Below are 26581 nucleotides of genomic sequence, written 5' to 3'. Positions count from 1 at the left end.
CTCGGCGAGGCAACTGTAAAACAGCAGAGGCCCAGTAATCAGCCTCCGGCATTCCGCCCATACACACCAATTAAAACAGCTTTTGTAACGAGCAGAGCCCGTCACCTTGAGGAAACCACAAGCTGTTGCTTGTGTCCAAACAAACGTTTTCCCTCCTCATCTAGTTAGCCTACATCATTAACAACCTCATTAAGCTCGTCTTGACCGACTGGATGAGGAAATCACTCCCTCAGATAGATATGGAGGACTCGAGTGAAGTCTCTCCATGTGATCAATTAGAAGAGGAAACTGATTCATGGGAAGATTTTAATTGCCACTTTCAGGCTCGTCGGGGATCCTTCAAACGTTGGTGTTAATAAATGAGATGCCATACATGATAGAACAGATGAATATTTCACACAGAAAAGGCATCTGTGTCAGATACCACGTAAAAGCCATAGAGACTTCTGGATAAAGCTGAGTGAACTAATGTGACCTACAGTTCAATTACAACCCACTTTCAGTTAGTCAGTCAGTCAAGAAATAGCTACAATGCAGTAGATTACTTTGAAGACCTAGGAATATTTTTAAGGTTTTAAGTTCAAATTTTTACTTGCAAACCAACTGCCCATGAGTTGTGACTGAGTTGACTACAGCTGTGAGGTAAAGCGCCTGTTTCTACCAAGCTGTCAGACTCTGAGGTCTCTCAGTGTGTAATCTCTAAATTCACAATCTCCGAAATCCTCCATCAGACACTCCAGGCAAGGCCGGCTGAAAGATAAATAGACTTAGAAATGAACCACTCAATCATTCATGTGGGCCAAACTGAGTAAAATATAAATTATATTTTTGAAGCCTCAAGACTGCTTCGGTTCTTAACATTCCATACTCTCATATGGAAGTACACACACACAAACAAGAAAGTCTTGTGCTTTGAGGGTAAACATATTAGCACTGATAAGCGATTTCCAAGTCGTGTTATCTAAATTCACTGGTTGTCTGCTGTGCTCCACTCTGGCTGGTACTAAACCAGGGAAAATTGAACCATTGTTAAGCCGTTGAACATAAACTCTCAGCGGGAGGCTGATAAACTTAGAGACTGTGGGAGGATGAGGTCTGATAGCATCGCTACACCCAACAATGTCTCTCTTCTATGTACACCACAGTTGCAGCGCTAGATATCTCTGTGAGGGTATCGCTCCTCCTTTATGGTTCATCTCCAGGGCAACACTCTGGGATATTTGGACTGTCAGCTTTGGAGTTGTGCGACATCTCTGGATGGAAGTGTGTGGGATGTTTGTTTGTGTGAGAGTGTGTTTCTCTGTGTAAGAGGGTGTGAGTGTGACATGTGTGTGTGTGTATGTGTGCATGGAGCAGTCTCTCTGTGTGAAAGGCGTCTTGTCTGAAATGGCCATGCGTATCTATTATTCACCAGGTGCCATGGTGATGTGTTTAAACACCACAGACATGACAGCCTCTTGCTGACACCAGCCAGATGCCAGACTACACAACTGTCTGGTCTGCAATTGGATTGGTGTGTGATGTGTTTGTGTGTGTGGCATGTGTGTGTTCTGTGTGTGTGTGTGTGTGTGTGTGGTGTGTATGTGTGTTGGTACCGTTCAGTTCCTACGATGCCTTCCTAACATCTGGATCTGGTTAATAGCAGAACTGGAGGACAGACAGAGAGAGTGTAAGAGAGAGAGAGAGAGAGAGAGGTAAACAAGTTCAACTGAATGACTGTCATGGTCGGTCTCCCTCCTTCATCAGCATCTCCTCGGCCATCCTTTCACCGAACCTCAATATCCCCCCGTCAGAACCACATCCAGCACAGTGTGTGTGTGTGTGTATGTGAAACGGTACTGTGTGTGTGTGTGTGTGTTTGTCCAAGGTCCATCATATCTGAGGGCAGTGTGCGGGAGAGAGGACATGGAACATCGCTGATGCTACACAGCTGCACAGCTCATCATCAATACTGGATGTCTGCTCTGCCAGGAAGACCTGCTACTGGGTCATTAGCTGAAACCACAGATGCACGCGTAATCTGCCCAGCAGTCTCTATAACTCAGCATAACTGAGATGTACATCTGTAATCATGTGAAATTGTGTCTGAATTTACAGAACTGAAAACAACACATCAGAAGGAGATTTTGTTTCGTATTCATGTAGCAGATGCTTTTATCTGAAGACTCAAGCGGGATTTGGACCTGAGGAATGTTGATCTGCTCTCCAATGCTCTACCATTGAACTAAACCCACTCCCTATAAATTTCCCTAAAACCATCTCTAGACAGCTCGGATTCTCTTGAGGTCAAGACAGTATTAGCTATTACAATATCAAAAACTTTATTTGTAAAACACAATTCAAACAAGGAAGATCAAAGAGTGGATTAATGCCAGAACATCTTAGTGGCTCTAAAGGCACAGCTGGAGGAATCTCTGCACGGATCTGGAGTGGTCGGCTGATCTCTGGAGACATCTAGTCTAAAGAGGCCACAGGTAGCTGGAGCTCCAAACATCTATAAAGTAGAGAGCCAGAAGAAGGCCAGTAGAGAGCCAGTAGAATGGGAGTGTAGATGCAGGTCCTATGACATCAGTGGCTTCATTAGAACACATCGTTCCCAGAGGAGTTGGAGTCTGCTCCTCCTGCAGCACCGAGGCTGATGGAGGCCTCCTCCTCCACCTCCTCCTCCTCCTCCTCCAGGCCAGCGGAGGGGAGGTGGACAGCCATCACCCTGGAGCCTCCCTGGGCCTCCTCCCCTGAAACACAGAAGAAGAGGTTAGGGTTACAAGAAGGTTACAAGAAGGTTAGAAAGACATTGTGTTTCAACAGGTGATGTCATTCTGAATGTAACTACTCCTGTCAGTGCAGAAGGATTCATCATGCTATCTAATCACCAGGGAGGGACAGGAGCTGGGGGCAGACTGCTAAGCATTAGTATTGAGACGTGTGTGTGTGAGCAAGAGCTGGTGTAGAAGACCTGAGATATGTATACAAACATATATATATGGAGAGTCAGATGGCTGAGCGTTGAGGGAATCGGGCTAGTAATCCGAAGGTTGCCAGTTCGATTCCCGGTCATGCCAACTGACGTTGTGTCCTTGGGCAAGGCACTTCACCCTACTTGCCTCGGGGGAATGTCCCTGTACTTACTGTAAGTCGCTCTGGATAAGAGCGTCTGCTAAATGACTAAATGTAAATGTTGTAAATGTATACACACAGCCTCGTCATGGGAGGCTGGGCCGGGGACAAGGGATGCAGGGCAAGAGCAGGTTAGCAGTTACCCAGCAGTGAAAATGACAAGAGTAAAGGCCAAACTGGCATAAAGGATGAGGGCTATTTACCATCAGAATGGATCAAAATGTTTGTGTTTGTTGATGCCCCCCACTGCCTCTCTGACGGACACTGATGAAGAGTGACAGCACAGCCCGTAACGCTGCAGGGTGACTCACCCACCATACACACACACACACGCACGCGCACATGTTTGGCGTGGTACGCTTTGTTTAAACAGACAGTTCACCCAAAAATAACAACGCAAGTGACCTTTCTCTTCCACTGACGCCTGTTGAATACATCCTTGTTATCAGAGAGATCCACTAAATATTTGTTATTTTAGTTACCCTTTTAAGACCTATCTAGTTCTAAACACCGTTTGAAGAACAGGGATGTTTAGTCTGCTTCTGTTCTATTAATGCAAGGCCTGGTCTGTGTGTGTGTTCATGTTTTTACTCCTTCTAGATGTTATTATATTTAGGAAGGCTTTCTCTCCCCACTGAGAGCTTTCACATGGCTCTCTCAGAAGAGATGAAGCGGGCCACATCACAGCCTGGGTACACTGTGGATTCCGCTCCACTCAGACAGCCTCGCTGAGCTCCACAGGGGGACTTGGCCTGGCATGTGAGTGTCTGTGGATGACATACAGCTCCTCTGTGAGCGCCGGTGAGAGACAGGGGTCTGTCCGAGGAGGACGCTAACACACACCACGCAGTCGTTCACCTACCACACACACACACACACACACACACACACACACACACACACACACACACACACACACACACACACACACACACACACACACACACACACACACACACACACACACACACACACACACACACACACACACACACTCATAAGCCTACCACACACACACACTATCACACAGTCATAAGCCTATCACACACACACACACAAACACACCCTCTTGGCTCAAAGCCTGTTTGGCCAGAAACAAGGGTTTGCCATATGGACACACACACACACACACACATATACTGTACGCACATACACATAGGCTATTTTCTGCCCACCCAGGGGTAGACATTCCCATGGGAGAGACAACATGGGTCGTCTCTCCGTGCTATTAGCCCGAAGGGTTCCTTTGAGCTTGAAATAGAAAATAAACACGGCAACTATTGATGGTGAACTTGACCGACAGAATCCACAGAAGATCCTATCTCAACAGACACACAATGGACAGAAACAGAACGTTCCTAGGAAACCTCAGATCTTCAGTGGGAACAAAACTGCTGGGCTCTCCACGGTCAGATACCATTCCTTCCCCAGTGATGGTTAACAGGGTGAACCCAGCTCCGGCTAATCAATGTGGTATCTGTGAGTCTTGTGGCTGCACCTCGTGCATCTCTGCAGACAGAATACCTCCAGTGTGCCGGATAAACACAGCAGACCAGGGCAGGGCAGGGGTGTGAAAGATGGTAGTGTTTATAGACCTGGGTCTTTTAGAGGGGTGTGTGTTTGTGTGGGACTGTGGAAGTGAGTGTAAATGAAAGAGAGAAAAAAGTGTGTATGTAGCCATTCCTGGAAGTGTGTGTGTCCATCACTGGATGTGTGGGTGTGTGTTTGTGTGTTCACTCTTGGTTGTGAGGGTGCGTGTCCAACCCTGGATGTGTGTGTTAATGTGTATATCTCTTCCCGTGTGTGTGTGTGTGTGCCCCCTCTCCCCCTCTCCGGGCCCAGACTCTCCTACTGACAGAGTGTTTTCAAAACAGAGTTGCAAGGCAGAACACAGGGCTGCCTGTGAGAACAGCAGCAGATGGATGGAGGTCAGGCCTCGTTCCTCCTCCACGGCCCCCCTGCCACACAGCACACGCACCTCGGGGCTTCGGAAGGAGGGAGCAGGGAGAGAGAAACGCACAGAGTGGGAGTCTGGAAAGAAATGGAGGACAAAACTACTCCGAAGCTGATGATAAAATAGATTAACAAGTAAACAGCCTTTAGCGGCTAAGTTCCCAAGTGAGCTTGCTGGGAGTGATGGTATGAGGGCATAAGCGATGTGTAATAGCAAAAAAATCTTAGTCACACTAGTTAAAGTCTTAAAAGGGGGACTCCCTTTTAAGAGGCTGATCATCAGCACTCCACTGAATGCTCATCCAATCATGCAGTGTTTGCAGAGCAGAATTGGCCTGATCAGATGTCATAGCCAACATCAATCTGCCAAACTGTCTTCCTGTACGGCCCCTCCTCAGCCAGGCCAGGCTGAAACAGGAGATGTTGACACGGCCGGCTGTGGTTCAGACTCTTTCACATGAGTTTCAGGACCAAGAGTCCTACAATTCTGAATGGAGCATTTACATGCTCAATGACTTTCTCCATTGTAGAGATTTCAGGTTCAGACTTGAATGGACCTCGATTGTAAAAGGGTAGTCTTCAGCAAGGTTATCTGAAAATGAAAAACGGGTAGAATGTAGAGGAAGAATACCACCCTCTGACCTCCAGCCTGCCACGGCAGAGAAACACGTTTTTATTTCAAAAACCCTTTAGAATGCCGTTCAAGGCTGGAAGCCTATGTGATACCATAGATGTGCGACTATTCCGAAAACAACCTCAAAGCTGTGTCACAAGTGTTCATTGCAAGAGAAACTCACTTAGACTTGTATGCAGAGAAATGGAGAATGAGGCTGAATTGATTTCAGCATGTGTGCAGAGCAAAACCAATGAATTAACCAAAGCCAACAGGAGAATCTGAAGAGCTTCCTGAACCTAGAGCACATATCACACTGGACCCCACTTCAGGTTCACTTTCTACTTTATTTAGAGCTTCCATAACCGATGGAACTGCAATACAGTGAAATTCTGTAAACTTCTACTTCATACACTATTGAATTCTGAGCTGTTGTAAAAGCTCTGAAAACCCCTGTTCTGGAAAGTTCTGTGTTCTTAAGCCCCGTGCCTTAAAATACAGTAATGTGGTACTAAAGATAGATTTGGCGTACATGCTCTGAATGATGTGTTTGTTTAGGGCTTTTGTCTCAGATAGTGGGAGGTGGATATGGTGTCAGCGTACACAAGGCTCCATTAAGACTCCATTGTTCTGTTCTTTCCAGGAGCAAACCCACTAAAAGCCCCATGTTTTATTAATGCTGTTGTGTTTCAGAGCTCTTGCAAGCAGACAAGTTCCCTTCTCTGACAGTCTTTGAGGATCCGTACCAGAATCAGTTCCTCCTTCCCTCCTTCTTTTCCCTTTCTCCTTTTAAGTATTGATTAGAGGATAAGAGAGGATGTTCTCTTGCAGAATGAGCAGCATAGCTCAGCCCAAAAGTTGAGCCGTGTATCTCGAAAATGTGTTACTCGCACTAGTCACACAAACACATGCGCACACACACAGACACACAAAGAGACCACTATCTTTAAAATGAGCTATTTGAGCTATCAGTCAGTGTGTGCCTGTTTCCTCCACAGCAGTGGTAGTGGTGTCTTATCAGCCGGGCTAGCTATCTGCTGATGACGAGGAATGAGTCTGGGACAGGAAGCTCCCAGAATGCCGTGCAGTAAATCCTCTCTCTCGTATGTACCCCTCTCTGTCCACTTAGCAGCTCAAGGGCATCTTTGAAGCCTTGTAATAAATACATCACACCATTTTTAAAGAAAATTAAACCAGTTACAGCAAAGATCAAAGTTGCTAAACGTGGCGGACGCCCAACAGACAAACAGGCGTTAATCCTTCCAGTGGTGCGGCGGCAGTGATGTCAGATCCTCTCCGTATTTATACAGGCGCCATCCTGACGCTGGTGACACGCTCAGATTAGAGGGGGGGGTGACCTCCGAGACGTCTGAGACAGGTGGCAACACGTCAGAGCTTACTGTCTCTCACTCCGCTTCATCCTGCTGCTGTCATCCAGACATCCTGCTGCTCCTCTCCTCTCCTTCCCTGGAACACTACTAATGCATGCTGGGAAGTTCTGCTATGATACAGGCTAATTCTTGGTTGGACAAACCCAGACCTTTGTGGATAACCGGAACAACAGATGAACTGATCCACAGTCAGATCTAACTCAGACTGCGAGCAGAGGGGAGCCAGGTGTTGAGAGCCGGACTCTAGAAACGCGAGGATGGAGAGACAGGGCTTCTACAGAGCCGGACTCTAGACAGGCGAGGATGGAGAGACAGGGCTTCTACAGAGCCGGACTCTAGACAGACGAGGATGGAGAGACAGGGCTTCTACAGAGCCGGACTCTAGACAGGCGAGGATGGAGAGACAGGGCTTCTACAGAGCCGGACTCTAGACAGGCGAGGATGGAGAGACAGGGCTTCTACAGAGCCGGACTCTAGACAGGCGAGGATGGAGAGACAGGGCTTCTACAGAGCCGGACTCTAGACAGACGAGGATGGAGAGACAGGGCTTCTACAGAGCCGGACTCTAGACAGACGAGGATGGAGAGACAGGGCTTCTACAGACTGAGAAGAGAGATGCTCACATAGGGAGACGGGACAGCTGGGAGGAGGCGCGGGGGGGGGGGGGGGGGGTGGAGTAAGATAAGGCCATGAGGCCTGAGGTCTGGAAGGAAGATAGGCAGGACAATGATAAATACACACACACACACACGGACACACACACACACGGACACACACGGACACGCACACACACGGACACACACACGGACACACACACACACGGACACACACACACACGGACACACACACACACACATGCACCAGAGGCAGCTCTTCCCTCAATGGACACCTGCAAACACTTAAAAATGTTTCCACCATGTTCTCGGTAAAGCAGAACTGACAGATGAGAGTCTCTCACTAGCACACACTCTCTCCCAGCTCAGTTAGACAGACAGAGAGGAGAAAGGGAATAAAATACAGGGAGAGAAGGCGGCAAAAAGAGATGGATGTAAGGGGATAAGAGACAAGAGAAAGAAAGAGAGGGGCAGAGCAGTGAGGGAGAACTAGAGCTTTTCTCCTTTCTCTCCATCCACCCTTTCTCCTTAAATTATTCTGACGCCTCTCTCTCTTTTTATCTCTTATTTTCAGGATTATGGTTCCTGGAGCTGGTGAGGGTTGTACTTAAATAAGAGCCCTGAATGATAAAGTGAACAATAAAACAAACCTGGATTCATTCAGGGAACACTGGAATGTTCTGAGAAGCCCAGTAAATGAAGGAATGACACACCCTCAGACAGACCCTAGCTATCGGTTTTTTATCCTTTTTTATACCTAGACAGATGATGTAATGCCTATAAAAGATGAGAACAACACATTCTAATGACCTGACAAAACAACCCTCTTGATGGCAGGGCATCTGATGAAAAGAGACATGAATTAATCAACATCAAAACACATCTCATGTGAAACTGACAACCAATCAATACGTGGCTGTTGATCCTGCAGGAGGTATGATAGGAGTGATAGGAGTGTCAGCCTGTCCTCTTCTGCTCTGGTGCTTCAGCTGGGAGGAGCAGAGCAGGGCAAATCCGGCTGCAGCTGTGTGTGTTACAGACACACACGGCTATGGAAACCACTGAACTACTGACCCAGCCTGCAGGCACGGCTGTCACACACAAACATACATGTACACTCACACACACATCAACCCATGCAAACACACACACACACACGTTTCATCAAAACAACCAGCACTCCAGGAGCAATCACTGCTTTTAACAGAGAAAGGGAGAGAGAAGGGCGAACAGAAAGATCCAGAAAGAGAAAGTAAGAGCGCATTTATCTGTGTGGATAGAAATGGATCAAAACAAAGACTGGAGAGAGGAGGAGTGGAGGGAAGTGAGCCCTGCAGGTGCTCCTGAAGGGCTCTGAGTGGAGGACGACTCCTAGAGAGAGACAGAGAGAGAGAGAGAGAGACAGAGAGAGAGAGAGAGAGAGAGAGAGAGAGAAAGGATCAAAAACGTTGTTGAGTACGTGAGTGAGAGAAAAAAAAGGATAGAGAAAAAGATAAGAGAGTGTACATCATGGTAGGAAAGAAAAAGCAGCGAATCTCTGATGACACCCCTCTCCGGCTCCACAGCTCCTCCCTCCTCAGGCACCTCAGTTGGAAAATACCTCCCCGCTCTGGGAGCTTCTCTCAGGGCTAAATGTGGAAAAACACAAAAGTAGCGAGAGCAGCCAAGAGCAGAACCTCCCCATAGCAGCTCCAGCCAGCGCCAAGTTCCCCAGGCTGGAGGAGAGAGCAGACAGGCTCTGAAGATCGACTCCTCACCCGGGCTCTCTCTGGTACACTTCACAATTTAGCCTACGTACACCCCGACCAGAGGGAGTAAATCAGAGAGGAAGTGTAGGCCCGGGCCAGAAGGGGAAAGGAGTCGAACAGGAAGGCGGAGACGAGACTAGTCAGGAGACAGGATGAACACCAAGACGGCATTCCAGAGTCGGAGCTGGATGTTGACGTTGAGTCTTTCTCCCCTTACTTTCCCCTAACCCCGTCTGGAACCCTAACCCCACACTGCCATCCATCCTCGAGACTACATGATGGCCCTTCTCCACTGGGTATCCATCATGGGGCTTGGCTGCAGGGATGGGGGCACTGGGAGGGGTGGGGTGATGGACAGGGAAAGAGGTAGACAACAGGGAGGGCTAGGGTTGAGGGGCCAGCCCAGGTCACCCTGAAACTCTGCTTTCCACTGAAGACTAATGGAGTCAATCAGAGAGCTGAATGGGTGTTTTTCACCCGGCATGTCTGCACTCCTGGCCAAGGGGATCTACTGTATGGGCTGCTGATAGAGTCTTTGTGTTGTAAGGGACTTCCCTGACCCCCCCCCCACACCTCTACAGAACCCCAGACTCTACATGGGGAGCACAGCCAGGGGGGCTGGGGGGGGGGGGGGGGTATAGGGGCGGGGTCAGGGGGCTGGAGGTCGCTAATTGAAAGTCAGGGGTTACGGCCTTTGTCAGGGGGGCAAAGAGAACTCTGGGCCCTGCCACACACACACGTAACTGTGTGTGGTGGGGTTGGGACCCAGTGGAAAGTCCCCTGAGCAGGAGACAAGCAGCTGTGTGGGTATAAGAGACTAGCAGCAAGGGACAGAGGGATTTACATTAGGCTTGAACACGCCTTTCATCCCTTCTTTCTATCTCTCAAAAGAAGCAAGGGAAGGAAGAAGGAGGAATCTCAATGGGCTTTTCATCTCTGGACCTGGTGGCTGGGTCAGGCAAAGAGAGAGGAAAGAGAAGAGAAAAAAGAAAACCCTCATCCACAGCTCAGAGAACTGTATGAAAGGTCAAAGAGAAAAGACCTGAGAGAAAGACAGAGAGAGAGGGGTGGGGGGAGAGGTAGATTGAGAGTACAGAGAAAGAGAGAGGCGAATAGAGAGGGGAGAGAGATTGAGAGTAGAGCGCGTAAGAGGGAGGGTAGTAAGGGCAGGTCAGTGTTGGGTCAGCTACAACTGAGACATGTGTAAGCATTCTTCATTAGGAGAGATCCCATCTGAACCACTACCTCACCAGCCTCCTCACAAACAGACCTGCTAAAACAGCTTCTGACAGCCAGAAGCCAATTGTGTTAGCGAGAGACTCCAAATAGCTTCTGATACCACAGCCAGAACCATATAAGAGTGTATCATTTGTGGGTTTTCCATAACTTCAGCAGACCTTTCTGTGGTATTGGAAGCCAGTTTAACATCCAACACCTTGGTGCACGAGCCTCACCGCCCAACAACTGTACAACCCGAGGCAACAAGAATGAGGCCACAGGATAGTGACCTATCCTAGACCCCAAACATGAAAGCAAAGGGTCGAAATTCCCAGTGGTCTCTGAGGTGGCCACCACCCTGCCCTTAACTAGGGCTTTGTTCCACTTCATTATACTGTGGAGGGGTGGTCTGGAACCAGTCCCCTACACACACACACACACACACACACACACACACAAGCCCCCATCCGGAAGACCCCTGCGAGAGGGAGAGGTTATATTTAGCCTATTTTAAGTGGGTTGCCCATCCCTGGAGAATCCCATGGTCCTTGAGAAAGACCCATCTTGAAACAGAAAGGAGGCACACTCACACACACAGGAGAGAAGACACAATTGAAGATGGAACGAAATGCTAAGCCAATCCTCCTCCAGACACATGCTAATCGAGCTCTTTTTACTTTCCACCTGCACTCGTTCAAAAGCGTCCTTAGGATGGGTCAATATCTTTCAATGATTTTAAATGGAAAAGTTTTTTTTGGGGGGGGGGGGGGGGGGGGGGGGAATTCATAGCAAATAACCCCTTTGAAGCCAGTAAGAATGATCTTTACTTAATGATGCTACTTGGCCAGCTGTGGAGGGCAAACACCCCCACCACAGACACACACACACACACACACACACACACACACAGAGTGTTTGAACAGCCTTATCAACGGACCACAGTGCAGCTCAAGCATCTAATCTGACAGAGTGCCACTGAGTCAAACATCCTGGGCCCCTCTGGAGATGATCTCCTCTGGAGTGGATGCTGTGGACAGGGACGCCTGGCTGGAGATGATTAGGAGAGCAGATCTGACACAGCTCTCTAATACTATAGATCACATTCGAAGGGAACAAGTGGCCAGGAGGCCCGGTTGGAACCACACCAAGCATCTGGTTCCATGTCAACACTAGTCACGTATCTTCTACCATCTTTCAGGGATGTTTTATTGAACTCTGCAGCTTACACCAGCACAGCTACAACTGTGACCAACGGAGTTGACATGTTTGAGTTTTGGCTTTCACACACAAAATCTACAGACTAGCCAAAAGAGTGATCTAAGCAGTCTGCAACTACGACTCTGGCATGAACACAGACCATCTAAAACAGCTCAGCGGTAGAGCATTTGACTGCAGATTAACAGGACACAGGTTTGAATCCCCCCCTACGAAATAAACTCCATACAGCACACAATATTAAGGACCAAGACAGCAGCTGGGGCTGCACAGCTGGCAGAGTTTCCAGGTCTCTGGGTATTTGGGTTTGTAGGACATCTGACCCTACCTGCCTGCCGTACTCCCCACTCCTCCGCCTCGGAACACCAGATGTTGAACTGAACCTCAGACTGTCATTGGACCCTAACTAGGAAATGACAGATGGGGAGGACCTGGGACTTGTAGTCATAGTGACAGAAGGTGAGATGGCACTCACAGTTTGGTGTTCCAGGGTTTTCAAAAAATGATGGAGCCCAGGCCCCTGTATCGTAGCCCAGATCAGAGCATGTTTGTGAGGCAGAGGAGGTCAAAGAGGCTCACGGGCATGTTGCCCAACATGGAAATACCATCTGCCAACACTGCTGGCTCTCTGGCTCCCTGACAGCCTGTCTACCTGCCTGCCTGTCTGTCTGTCTACTTGCCAGGCTGTCACTACAAGACTTAAAATGCCATTTATAAAGAGGTGGGTATTGCCTTTTGACAGATTTAGAGAGTGAAATAAATGTTCTTTCAGTTGTTTGCCAAGTTGGTTTAAACCATGGCTGACTTTCAGCGGTTTTGATCATCACACAGACAGAATGCTACATAGCTACCATGGAACAAGGCTAGAACTTGGCCTAACGACAACATTGAGGCTACATTTCTCAATAAAATAAAATAAATAAGAAAAAGGGAGGGTGTACATGATCAGACTGACCGTTCACTGAGCCAGTGAGTTGGCTCAGTGAACTGGAGATGACTCAGTCCAGAAACAATCCCATGACCCTCCAATTGCCTACATTCTGGACAGGGCCTGTGTGCGAGACTGGTCCAGAAACACACGTACTAGTCCACAAGCAGAGCAAGGGAGGCTGCTAAAGACAATGATGATAGATTCAAGATGCTGGCATATCTGAACTGTGTGTGTGAGAGAGGGAGAGGGAGAGAGAGAGCTTTGATAGAAGGTTGGGGTCTGAAAGTGCTTCCTGGAGTGTGTGTGTGTGTGAGTGGGCAGGGGGGTTTGGCCGGGAGCTAAAGTATCCTTGATGGAAACCAGATGAGGAGAGCAGCAGGCCCGATCAGGACAAAAGGAAAATACTCTGTAAAACACAGGAGCTTCACTGGAACAAACCCCCCCCTCACACACACACACGCACACACAGATCTAAAGTGTAGAGACTGACAAAGTAGAGGCTGACAGGCAACAGAGGACAGGACTAAGGAGTCTGAGGTTAAACCAGGATATGTGATGTCAGGACAGAAACCTCCATGTTACCCAACCATCCAGCCAGGAAGTCTGAAGACAGGCTCACCACCCTGTCCCAGGAGGGAAAAGACAGGAAGACAGACCGACTCAGAAAGAGAAGGAGCAATACAGAAAAGCAAAGACAGAAGCAAAGAGAGATACCCCTTAAAATGAATGCATATGGGCAGAAGAGACCATTCAACAGTTTAGGCCTCCAGTTTAATCTGACCGGGCTTCTGTTTGAAGTGACCCAGTGGTGCTTCCTGTCTTCAGCAGCTGCTGAGAGCCCATCAGTGTGTCCGGGCAGCAGACTACCAGCCCTCCACCCTCAGACAGCTACTGCTGTCAGATTCCTAACCCATCAAACGCCTTCCGAGGCTCCCACAGGAGGGCGGCCATATTGGCTGGTAATCTTCTTGACGTACACATCTGTCCGTCTCTGCACCCAGGGGAGTGGTCAGTCGGCGACTTCAAACACACACCGGGGTGAGTAGCTGTAAGAGGAGAGGTGTGTGTGCGAGAGTGTGTGTGTGTGTGTGAAAGAGGAGCTTCGCCATTAGACCCTGCCCCCCCCCCCCCCCCCACTCTCGCCCCCCCACCCCTCCACCTGTGAAAGCAGGCCCCTCGGCCCTCTTGTCCCTTTGGCGCGTGGCTTAGCACCCAGGAGCCTGTCTGTCCCCCGCCAGCCTGATCAAAGGCCCTCAGGCCTGGGGAAGAGCCAGCCGGACTCAGCCTTTCCCCAAATGGAGAGCCAGGGGTGAAGAGGTGAGGACTAGCAAGACAAGTATGCGCATATGTGTGCATTTCCTTATAACCACGTCTACACACAAGCACCCTCAATAACAAGAGGCTAGAGTTTCACTGACGCTTCCTGCCCATCTGGGACAGCAACTATATCTCACCGAGCATCACACAGCAGAAGGCATGAGAGAGAGAGAGAGAGAGAGAGAGAGAGAGAGAGAAAAAGAGAGAGAAAAAGAGAGAGAAAAAGAGAGAGAAAGAGAGAGAGAAAGGGAGAGAGAGAGAAAGACTGCTGTTCAGTCGGTTGGAGCATGTAAAAAAAACAACAACAAAAAACAGATTCACATATCACAATCTCGGCCATATAGTTTGTCATTCCACCTTCATTTTTTTTTTTGTGATTTCAACGTGATTTAGGAACCATCGCTGATGTGAGGATTCGGGGTAAAATGGATAGCATGTGTGTAAGAACCCTCTGACCTATCTGCTAGTGCAGCCATCAGTTAACAGCCAGCCTGTTAAATCCAGCTCTACCTTCTCACCCCACAGCTGGCCTGGTCTACTGTAGATCTGACACGCTACAGGGGCCAACATCTCTGCTTTAGCCATCAGCGCTAGCTGAGCTAAACATCCCTACAGGCTTAGCTGAGGAGAGGCTAGCTGAGACGCTCCCATTGCTGTGGACGACAGAACACAGCTACAGTTGCTGAACTAGCCAAGACTGTTTGAATCTTGGCGTGACTGATAATTTAGCTAGTCTGTTGACATGAAGTGATCCAGGCTACTCTAGTTATGTGCTGAACAGACACCATCATAGAGAGTGGAGACAACTTCAAACACACCATGGAAACCATGGAAGACATAATAAAACAATTCGGACAGGCTAGGCAAGGCAGGGCTGGGCTGGTGGAGAGATTAGGAATGCCTGGCGTTTGAGCTAGAACATTCTCTTTCTTTTCCCTTCTCAGCCCTCAGCAGCTGTTCTCAGTTAACTTGGACAAGGCCATGCAGCTGTGGCTGAATGGTTATCTCATATCCCTTCCACCCTCCTCTTCAATAACCCGGGGGCAGCCTGGTGAGGAGCTGCCGTTCCTGGCCCTGGGGCGGTGGAGGGGGGGGGGGGGGGGGGTGTATTCTCTCGCTGATTTGCTACAGTACATGAAAACGCAGGGTTACTGTGGGGACCGTAAAACGGGCCAAACTGAAGAGACGGCAGAATGAGATTAGAAGCGGAAACTCTAAAAGATCGGGCTCGTCATTCTGTCCTCCTGGTCATTCCAGGATCTATCCCAAGTGAACTTCCTGCCTGGACCCAGGGGAAGCGAGTTGCAAGCCAGACCTCCTCTTTAATGACTTGGGGACCAGCTCCAACAGACACGGAGACATGACCTAAATATAACTCCAGGAGCCAGCTTAGCCATGCGGACGGCTGCCAACACTGACCAACTGGCTGGTGTGAGACGGCTCTCACTCGTGTGAACGTACAAGCACGCAGTCCATTTCTATGGGCCCATCGCTAATATTTCAGCCTGAGCTATAAGGAGAGACCATATGTGTGAGTGTTTGGTGAAACTGCATGGCATGGTGAACCTCTAGGTTGATTGTTGGAGCTTATTATATCTTTATAGTGTTTTATTTGAACGCAGGGCGCGCCCCCTCTGGTTTATTAGCCTCATATCTCTTATGTGGAGCCGATATGTTTGGGTTTCCTCCAGACTAGGGTGTGCCTCTAGACCAGATGACGATGATAAATACTCTAGAGAATACTAAAAACCACTTCAACACGACCAAGATGTAGAAACATTTTATTTATTTTTTTGGAGAGAGAGGGTGAGTCGAATCCATGTTTCTCCTGGTTAGAACACAAAAGCTTCAAACCATACCCTACGTACGCAGAGAAATGGCTCAAGTGCTGTTCAGCAAACGGATCAACATCCCGGCAAGTCTCTTCGTAGGGCCACTTGTGTGTCAGCAACATCCAGACGTCCAAACCGCAGTCTTCCACTGAACTCCGAACACATAAACAGTATTCAACGTGACTCAACAAGTCCCATCAGCAGCGTGTGTTTGAAAAGGGCGCATGTGTTAGTGTCTCAGAAGAGGTCAGGCTGCGACCACGACACCCAGGATCCTGACCGCTGTGTGACCTGGTGATGCGTTGCCTCCAGGTCACATGACCGGCGGAGAACCCAGCGGAGCGTGAGCGTGAACACACGACTCGGAGCCGTCGTGTTGCTCGACATCCCCTCGGGTTAACGAGTCATCGTGTGATCCACCGCCACAGAGGAAAATGCGATAAACGCACTCACACACACACACACACACACACACACACACACACACACACACACACACACACACACACACACACACACACACACACACACACACACACACACACACACACACACACACACACACACACACACACACACACACACACACACACACACACACACACACACACGAGGGCATGTCGCTGCCCATGCCTGTCACAACAGCCATTTAGAAGGAGAGTCTTTCTCCAGGAGACAGGAGTGAAGAATTGAGGCCAAAGAAATGCCAAATCCACTCTGGACATTTCACCGTACTGTTTCCACCCAACTAGTCACTGCAGCCCTGCCTCAACCCATATCAACCCTACAAGCTACCTGCCTCAACCCAGATCAACCCTGCAAGCTACCTGCCTCAACCCAGATCAACCCTGCAAGCTACCTGCCTCAACCCTGCTCAGCCAGCTTGCCCTAACATTTTCTCCAGCTCCTTACCGCTCCACTGATTGGGGGACACGACCATGATGAATGTACAACAACATGGATTTTAGTCAACAGCCTCTCAGCGACAGAATCAGCTTCTGACCAATCGGCTGGAGAACTAAACATAAACATCCATGAACACGTACCCCCCCCCCCCATCTTCCAGGGATCCTTACTTGTTAGGTCCATGACACAGACAAAGTTATGTGGGCACATTTTCCTTCTCCCCCTCCCTCCGTCTCTCCTCTCCGAGAGCCGATAATATTTCTAAACCAGGATCTCGTGAGGGCTGCGTTGTGTTGTGGTGTGTTGGCTTTTATATAACTGCGGGGCCTGTAGTCGAACAAGCATGTCCATTGTCCAGCTGCTCTACACAGCTGAGGTCAGACAAAACTATTTCTGTGTGTATAAGTGTGTGTGTGAGAGCGAGCGAGAGGAAGATAGAGAAGGGAGAATGTGTACAGTACATGTGTGAATGTGTGTGACTGTGTATGTATCCGTGGTACTTGTGTGTGTGTGTGTGAGAACATCATGGTCGGATTCAAATTCAATATAGCCACAGATAATCTGATAAAGCTTAGGAGCACAAATATATTTAAGTACCTGCTATGACCCTCTCACGGAAGAGTCAAACGGAACCCTACATGGCAGGGGGGGAGGTGTTGTGTGTGTTCCCGGGGCCCAGGCCTGTTTATTCAGGGTGTTATTCCAGAGCACTGGTCCTCTCTGTCCAGCACAGCGGGGGAGAAGGAGAAGAGGGGGGAGGAGGATGGGGGACAAAGAGACCAAGCTTCTCTCCTGTTGGTTTAGCAGAGGACTGGATTATTGTTACCCCACTTCCTGCTCCCAGACAAACACTGCCTAATCCCCCCTATGGCCATCACTGCCCATCCCAACTGTCTCCCCAGTCGGTGTGCCTGCATGGCGCTATGATTCCCTACCCTGTCTGCCTAGCTTTCTTTATGCTTTATGTCTGTCCGTCCAAGGAGGCTCGCCAGCACTGAAAAACATATCCAATGACACAGCAAGCGCTGTGGCTGGTTCTCCAGGAGGATAGGATGGTCCAAACAAAGAGCAAAGTCACCCCTACAAGGCTTAGCCATGGTTGTTACACATTCGTATCAGCTTGTAAGCTGCCTTTTCACACCAGCCAGTATCTAGGAAACTGTGGGGAAACAGGCTTGCTTTTGGGGAAATAGTCAGTTACGCACATTTCAGAGAATGGCATCCATGTTGTTTATTTATACAACTAAAGGTTATTAAGTCTTGGCTATAAGCCAGCAGAGAGAGTTGTTTAAAAGAATGCACTTAACTTGTCAATCTTCCCCCTCAGACTGGAGAGGGCAGACATGTACTCCACTCAAAGTAAATAATCTGGTCCCATCTCTGCTGCAAACACACACACGTACACACTCATGCTCCCTGGGAGACCTGACACAAACACACGCACGCATGCATCCACAAGCACACACACACACACGCACACACACACACACACGCACACACACACACACACACACACACACACACACACACACACACACACACACACACACACACACACACACACACACACACACACACACACACACACACACACCCTGTCACAGCAGAGGCAAACACTGTCTAAATATCCAGTGTTTGTTTGCTTTAGCTAAGACTGGCTGTTGGCCTGCTGGGTTGCACTCCCCCAGGACAGGACTGACAGACAGACATACCGGCTGCTTGTGGAACAGCTCTCAGCTCACAAAAAGCAGAAACAGGCCTCATCCAACAATCAGAGATATCAATGAGCAAACCTATTTCCAAGACAAGACAGCAGAGAAAAGGAAAGGCTTGTGTGCCTCTATATTCAATGTAAAGTCAGCTACTTTTCAGTGCAAGCAGTTCCTGCAACAAATGAACTCAATGACACAGTAGCATTTGTAACCATGTTCCATTGTATCTTGTGATCTAACCACTTGTAGCTCCTGCTCTTGCTGTGCTGTGGACAGATGAGGGCCGTTACCAGGAGACGACAGCACACCCGACTGTCAGCTACCTCGAAGAGGAGGAAGAAGAGGGCGAGGAGGCAGAGAGGGAGGAGTCTGATTCCCAGGAGAAAGAAGAGAGGGAAAGAAGGAGTTTGTGGTGAAGGAGTCAGCCAGATAAGGAGGAGTACAGCTCTCACGAGGCAGTCTGAGAAAACCAACCTCCTGGAGAACCCTGACTTTCACAGTGTGTGAAAGCACCATCTTGGAAACAGCTCACTTCTTGTGGACCCTCTGAAGGGAATGGTAGACCTGGGACTGTACACTACTGTTAATGAGGAGAGAAGAGTGAGGAGGGAGGAGAGGGGGAAAGGGGGGGGGGCAGGGAGAGAGAGGAGAGGGATTGAGAGTGAGGTAGGGGAAATGGGGGGACCTCCCGCTCTTTACGCACACACACACACACACACACACACACACACACACACACACACACACACACACACACACACACACACACACACACACACACACACACACACACACACACACACACACACACACACACACACACACACACACACACACACACACACACACACACACAACCCCCCACTCCCTAAAAACACAGTGTGTCCTGCTTCCAGACAGACAGGCCAGTGTTGAGCCCGAGGCTACTCAGCCCCGGGGCCTCAGAGTTAGGGGACAACAGGGGCGCCACAGAAAAGACCCATTTACACGATTCACCCCCAGGTTTTGATGCTACAAAAACAAGAACCGCGGCAAAGCCTCAGGCCTATGAGATATCACTGTGCTGTCCACGCCAGGGAATCAAGCACAACCCGCTCTACTCAAACAGCACTCACTTCCTCCTGTTAATACCCAGCTCTGTTGTTGCACAGGATCAGACTGTAAGGGTCGTTTCATGTCCAAATGTACCTAAACAGGCTGTGATGTTAGAGGGAAATACTACGTCACAGGCTCTCTCATGAGTTCCCCTTTCCCATGAATAGAATGCTTCAGCTCTGCTCTGACTGGAGTGTCGGCCTCTCAGGAAGGACCACGAGCCCCTGGTCACCCTGGCGGTCGTGAGAAAGGATGACCTCCAGGGGGCACCCTGACCCTGGCCTGGGTGGCAGAGGAACTGGAAGTCACATTTCCCTACTGTATACAGACCGAGAAATATAATAACAGTCCACCTGATTCAGTGTAAACTGTATGATTATGCTCTACAAGTCAGGACTAGTAGCTCATGTAGCCAGCCCTGGACTGAATCACAGAGCTAGACGCACAGACGCATTTCCATACAGCTTGATCTGAAATGCAAAGTTAAATAAACAGTTTTGTAACCAGACCAGCGATTTCAGAGTGTAGTATAGTCTGGCAGCTCTTCCAGTCCATTACAAATTCAGCTTCGCTGAATCACTCAGGTCAAGTGAAGTCATCTCAAATATCATGTTAACATGTACATCATTGTTTGGATGGTTTAGATTAGAACTTCACAATGTTACATAAACAGCACATTTGTTTTATGTTCTCAGTCAATCCAGCATGCATAGGACAAAGTATAATCGGTTGGTGGGTAAGAACGTAAAGCAAAAAGCTGTTTACGTCACATTTCTTAAGTTCCAAACCAACCAACTAATTATCTATGTTAACATGATATGCATGGTGGGCTGGGTAAAGTGCCCCTTTAAGGACATATTTCCATATATGGTGGGCCCCCACCAGGGCCCTGCAGTCACAGTGTGGGTCTACAATAACAACCTCTTTATGGGGCCAGGTCAGCATGCTGAGTGGAGGGTGAGTTATAGCCAGACGTCAGGCAGCAAAACACTGAAAGTGGCACACAGGACTGTAAATACCATCTCACAGGCAAGCAGGCAGGTTATATGAAACTGTTCTGCGCAGAATGTATTATAGCGTCTAGTATATACTGCGGGCAGGGGTTGCGCAAGACTTATTTAGAGGCTTGTAAACGAGATTGATGCTGGAGGTTTGACCCCCTGTAACCACCTCACAGCAGACGTGTCTTGGGAAGGGAGGTGAATGATGGCCCAAACGCACAGGGATGATCTCGGTTTAACTGGCCAAGAGAAGCCCAAACACAAAACAAACGTACCACAACATAAAGTCACCTCTACTCTGATGGAACAGACTACGTGACGAGGATAGAGAATAAGTCAGCGAAGCCTGGCTTGGCCAGAGCACTGAAGGAGCTACTACTAGCTTGGGCTTTATGCAAGATAAAGAGAACTTAGCTCTTTTGTTAGGCTGTTTCAATACACACACAATCAGTTTCTTAAAAGGCAATGGCTTTACAATACCTTCAAACAGTTCCTAATTCATCCAGCTAATGAATGGCTCTCTCTCTGACCCCCCCCCCTCATTCACACACACACACACACACACACAAACCCCTCTGCAGCTGTGTTGGGTGAGTGTAAACTAGTTTGCAGAAGGAGAGGACGGTGTGTTAAGAGAGTCGCTCAGTAATTGAGTGGTAACATAATCATGTTAGCAGTACTAGCATCACTTGTCCCTTTCTCTCTGTTCAGGCTGAGCCTGATTACCACCAACAAGTGCTCGGGCTAGCAGACAGCTGGGAGAGTAGGAGAGAGAGAGATGAGGAGAGAGAGAGACGTCAGAATAATTTAACCTGACCAAACTGGGAAATCTTGCTTTCATCGCACCGGTACAGAGGTCAACTGTAGGATATAAAGAATGAGAAAGGGAGGTGGAGGAAGATGAGAAGGAGGCACAGTAGGAGGGGGAGGGAAAGAGGTGGCGGAAGAGAAGGTAGAGGAGAGGAGTTCCGACTCCGAGCTATGCAGTGACACACCAAAAGCGATGTCACATTAAAATAGCTTGCAATATCAAAACACAATTAATTGGCGAGGCACAGCCCGAGGCTGTAGGTGTCTGGCCTTCCTGATTAAATGGAAATGCCGGGGAGACAGATCCAGAGACACGCTAAGCTGGACAGAATCGTTTAAACAGCGAAGTCACAGGCGGATATGAAGGGCGAGTGTGTGTGTTTATCAGGTAGCCCTGGGTATCTGGGGAAGTTATGTACGTATGTGCATGTCCAGCCTTGCGTGACTGCAGGGGGATGGGGGGTCAGGTGGAGAGATCTCCACAGCAGAGAGGGCTGGGGTCAGCAGTCTGGAGACGGTGTCCGTTGCCACGGTGGGGACCAGTGTGGCATGGACGTCCTCTCACATAATAGCACAGCACAGGAGGGGGAGATGAAGGCGTTCTCAGCAGCTGGCTCGCAGGAGCAGGGCTGGGAGATAGTCCCACTTGTTTTCTCCTCTCCTCTCTCCCCTGCCGTCCCTTCTAGCCTACCCTCCCCTGCCTCACCTCCCCCCCCCGCCCTCACCGCATCCCACTCCCCCCCCCTCCTCCCCAGCCTTCCCCTTTCTCCCCTCCCCAGCCTCCCCCGCTCCCTCCCCTCCACCCATGCTGAGCTAGCTTCATGTGTGTGTCACTGAGGTGTGTCCAGGCCCTGACTGCGCTCCCTCCCTGGCCTCTACTCTGCTGACTGCACACTACCGAGAGCCCTGCGGCTCCCCTCTGAGAATAAGGGATGGGATCAGCCGGGATGACTTCACCCCTGAGGTCTGCTGCAGCCTGACGCCGAGACAAAAGAGGAGAAGAAGACTGCGGGAGGGAGAGGCCGCCCGACGAGAGGGATCCTGCCGCGCTGAAACAGTGCCATCTAGTGGCGAACACCGTAGGAGCCACAGACGGAGGAGGAGGAAGAGAAGAGCGGGAGGAGGGAGAGGGATGCGAGGAGGAGCGGGGAGAGGAGGCCGGGCGGAGGAGAGGTTGCCGTGGGGACGGTCCATACCTGAGTGAGTCTCCTGGGACCTCTGCCTCACGAGGATAGGAGCTGGCCTGTCCGTAGAAACAGAGAACCAATCAGCTGCCTGGAGGAGAGGAGAGGAAAAAGACCCAAAAAAGAGGAATGAGTATTGGAGAGAGGCAAGAAAGAGATGTATGAACAGACACTGTATGCGTGGGGATTAGATGATAACTTAAAGCAGAGGAAGGAAGTGGGACAAACATCACGTAAGCCCCATTGTTCTCTGGTCTCCGTCGCTAGTTTAAATCCCTCACACCCAAACGAGCCAACATCAGGACGTGGGGTCAGCTAATGGAAGCTTCATGTGTGTCAACACACAGCTAAAGACAGCGAGGAGGGGACAGAGTATCCAGCTGAGCTATTAACATGGGCAAGCTGACTAGGACACACACACACAGACACACACACTGACACACACACAGACACACACACAGACACACACACTGACACACACACAGACACACACACACAGACACACACACAGACACACACACAGACACACACACAGACACACACACACAGACACACACACATCGACACACACACTGACACACACACACACACACACAGACACACACACTGACACACACACAGACACACACATTGACACACAGACAGCTAGAGAACATCTGGGCTTTATTTGAGCAAGGCTGTATTTGACTGTATAACTCCCAGGAGCTGGTTTCACACTCTCACAGCTGACTGGCTCTGCTGAAGAGGACGTCTCCCTCTAACAGTAATGGATCCATCAGCCTACCTGCCTTGAGGGGAAACGTGTGTCCCAGAACACTTCCCACGGTCAACATGACACACACGTACGCTATCGGTTCCTGGTGGTTGCAGTATGACGTAGTGCAACTCATTTGCTCCCAAAAACACCCCATTTGACTCTAGGCACTCTAATCTAAAAATAGTATGACACAGACACACACAAACCTCTTATATGATTTCTATGTTTCCCTTCTTTATCTGCATCTCACCTGAGCTCCTAGTGGGGTGATGTCTTGTATCTGAGGGGGCGGAGAGTGGGAGGAGTCAGTGTGGAAGTGGGAGGTCCGGGTTGGCATCACAGGTTCGACTCCCAGATCTGCAATTGTGACTGGACCCTGGCGGGTGTCTCCCAGACTCAGCTCTGTCAGATCTGAACACCCAGGGACAATAAAGCTGGTTAAATCTTGAATCTGTATACCAAGGAAAACAGAACACTTTTCTTCCTGAAGAAGAACTACTTTCATTTTAGCGTCCACAAGACCACCTCAGATAATACCTGTTATTATAAAGTTATATATCTGAGAAATGACAACACTCATTATGTTTCTAAGTATCCCAACCCACAACTGTGTGTAGGGAATCACGGTCTGTCCAGACCACAACTCTCCCACCACACCCCTACTTTAAGGATTAAACCACTACCAACTGACACACAGACCCAACAACACCAGCCTGCACAGGCCAAACACAGACTTCAGACTAGTTTCTGGCTGTGCCACAACAAAGGGAGACCTTGGTTACAGGGTGTGTGTGTGTGTGTCGGCTCAGTGATATAGTAACTGTTCTCAGTCTGGACAGTCAGTAAAGCAGCATCCTTGGTTGGAGTTGTTCTAATCTAGTTGAACTGTACAAATCTGCTTGTGCCCCCCCCCCCTCCTCCTCCCTCTCTTCTCGTCCTGTCATTAATACTCTCCTGTCTCTCCTTCCTGCCTGCAAAGTTTTCCCCTCTCTGGTCTCCCAGCAACATAGGGGTCTTTTTATCCCGAGCAGGGTAGATTCTGGCGCTGGGTAAATATTGGTTTTGGCCCGGGACATGAGTGGGGATGGGGGAGGGGCTGCTCTGGGGTCTGGGGCTGTGAGGGGCCGCCTGTCTCGGCCTCTCTGTCTGAGGAGCAGAAACTAATAACAACACGGCCTGAAACACCGTCACATGTTGCTGTTTCAACTGCTAAGTCAATATTTGAGCGTCCATCTCAATGTTTTCCATTTAGTGGGTGCTAGAGTCGGGAGTATTTCTTTTAGCTAAAGAAAACTAACAGAGAGTGTCGACCACTGAGAGATGAGGTGTTTTGCGATAGCGTGAGGAGAACTGGTATGCCCTTTCCAGCCCCACGGCTCATTCATAACTATAGAGATCATGACTGTGAGGAGCGTGCATGATGTCAGGAACATCACCAGTCTGAAGTTAGGCATGTGTACCATCATCTAGACCAGCCATTCCCGACCTTTTCCACTTGGCGGCCCACTTGCATTGTTCAAATATTTTTGCGGCCGCCCAACACATCCGTTTACTTAACTTGTGTTTATCAGACACGTTAAACAACACCACAGGAGCCAAACACTTCGCTTTCTCGATCAAAGAAGACAAAGTGTTCATCAGCCCCACAGTCTTGCACACATTTTAAAGACAGGTAACCTGCATAACTACCACGGCCAGGCAGGGTCTAAACGTTATTATAATTTAGCTAAAAATGGTTAGCTAGTTAGCCTAGCTAATGTTACTCAAATCCTAGATAGCTAGAGCTAGCCTAGATAGCTACTTTTTCATTTACATTTTAAAGAGGTGAATTCAAAACAAAAACAGTTGTTTGTTTTTGATTAGTTATTTGACGATAGAAGAAGGGTTTAGTGTGTGCTTGCGATTGTCGATCGGTAATTCGATACCGCGGGCGGCTCCACTACCAAGCATCACCAGCGCAAGATGGCAGCACCCGTATCCGGGATATTTTGGCTTCCTTTTCGTACAGTGGGAGGAAGCGGAGATGTTGACCTCTTGATCTGCTGTCAAATGCTCTGCCACCAAAACTATGCCAGTCCCCATCTCTGACTGTGGAGAACAGATGGTGTGTACAAGTCAGAAGACATACTCTGAAGAGAGGGTGCAAGGACAGACCTGCAGACTGGCTGAGCTGGCCTGGAGATAAACCTCTTCTCTGCTGGGTCTCTGTACTCCCCGTAGTCCTGGCCTCAGCTCCGCTACTGGGATCTGTAGTTCTGAGAGGATGATCAATCCTACTTCCTGTAGTCCGGGTCCTGGGGCCCAACAGGGAGTGTCCAGTCATGACCCTCTCTCTTGCCAGAGTCAGTCTAGGTCTCTGACCCTCGCTCACCTCTCCCACACTGCCCTCCTCCTCAGCTTCTGCCTCCAACCCCCAGGAACCCTAGGGACCACAGGTCAGAGGTCGTTCACATACACTTTAATGAACCTCACATGCTGCACTCCACACTGCATACTCAGATTATTAACAGAGCACTGATGGAACAATGGCAAGGATGGTCAAAGAAGTATGGCAAAACTAGAGTATGGTAAATTAGTAGACATATTCATCAATTACACAATTATTTTCCCCCCCAAATAAGAAAGGATCATGTCAATTCTGGAATCTATTGAGACAAATATAATTGTAAATGCCGAGTAAATGCACATGTAAAAGTGTGACAGCACTGCCACCAACTGGTCACTGTGTGTCATTACAAGACCAAACGGAGTGTCAGCTCATGATACTGTATTAGTTCACACTATGCTTAGCCCCAGGATAATGCATTCTTAGCCATGGGCTAAGCAAGGGCTTGGAGCGCTTTCAGCCCTTGGCAAAGCAACCGCCTGACTTCTACCCACGGCTGGCCCCTCTCCTGACACAGTCAGCGCTGCTGTTCTGGGCTTTGCACAAGGAGGATCAAATGTGGTTATGTTATTGTGAACAGACAAAGCTGCCCCCAGGCCTCAGCCAGGTACAGTGCCAACAGTGCCAACAGTGCCAACAGTGCCATACCCCAGGACGAGTCATGGCGCCAGCGTGGGTGGAGACCACCCCATGGTCCATCTTAGCCAGCAGAGAGAGCAGGGGGTCGCGGTGGGGTAGCACCTGAGGTCTCCTCACCTGGCCTTCCTCACTAGGGGGGTCA

At 49.3% G+C, this 26581-nt stretch overlaps 1 protein-coding gene across 1 annotated transcript; it reads right to left on the bottom strand.

Moving 5' to 3' along the window:
* Positions 1–2368: 2368 nt before the first annotated feature.
* Positions 2369–26488, bottom strand: LOC136949528 (TALPID3 protein-like). Its single transcript, XM_067243841.1, has 5 exons — positions 26449–26488; positions 25569–25836; positions 23665–23825; positions 22670–22748; positions 2369–2735 (listed from the first exon to the last, which is right to left on the bottom strand). The coding sequence occupies exons 1-5, from the start codon at positions 26461–26463 to the stop codon at positions 2581–2583; spliced, it is 678 nt and encodes a 225-aa protein (XP_067099942.1). The 5' UTR covers positions 26464–26488; the 3' UTR covers positions 2369–2580.
* Between the last annotated feature and the right edge of the window lie 93 nt (positions 26489–26581).

Source organism: Osmerus mordax, chromosome 9, assembly GCF_038355195.1.
Source record: "Osmerus mordax isolate fOsmMor3 chromosome 9, fOsmMor3.pri, whole genome shotgun sequence".
Lineage (NCBI taxonomy): Eukaryota > Metazoa > Chordata > Actinopteri > Osmeriformes > Osmeridae > Osmerus > Osmerus mordax.
The sequence above is the reverse complement of the archived record's forward strand: the minus strand, read 5'-3'. Positions and strand labels throughout refer to the sequence as shown.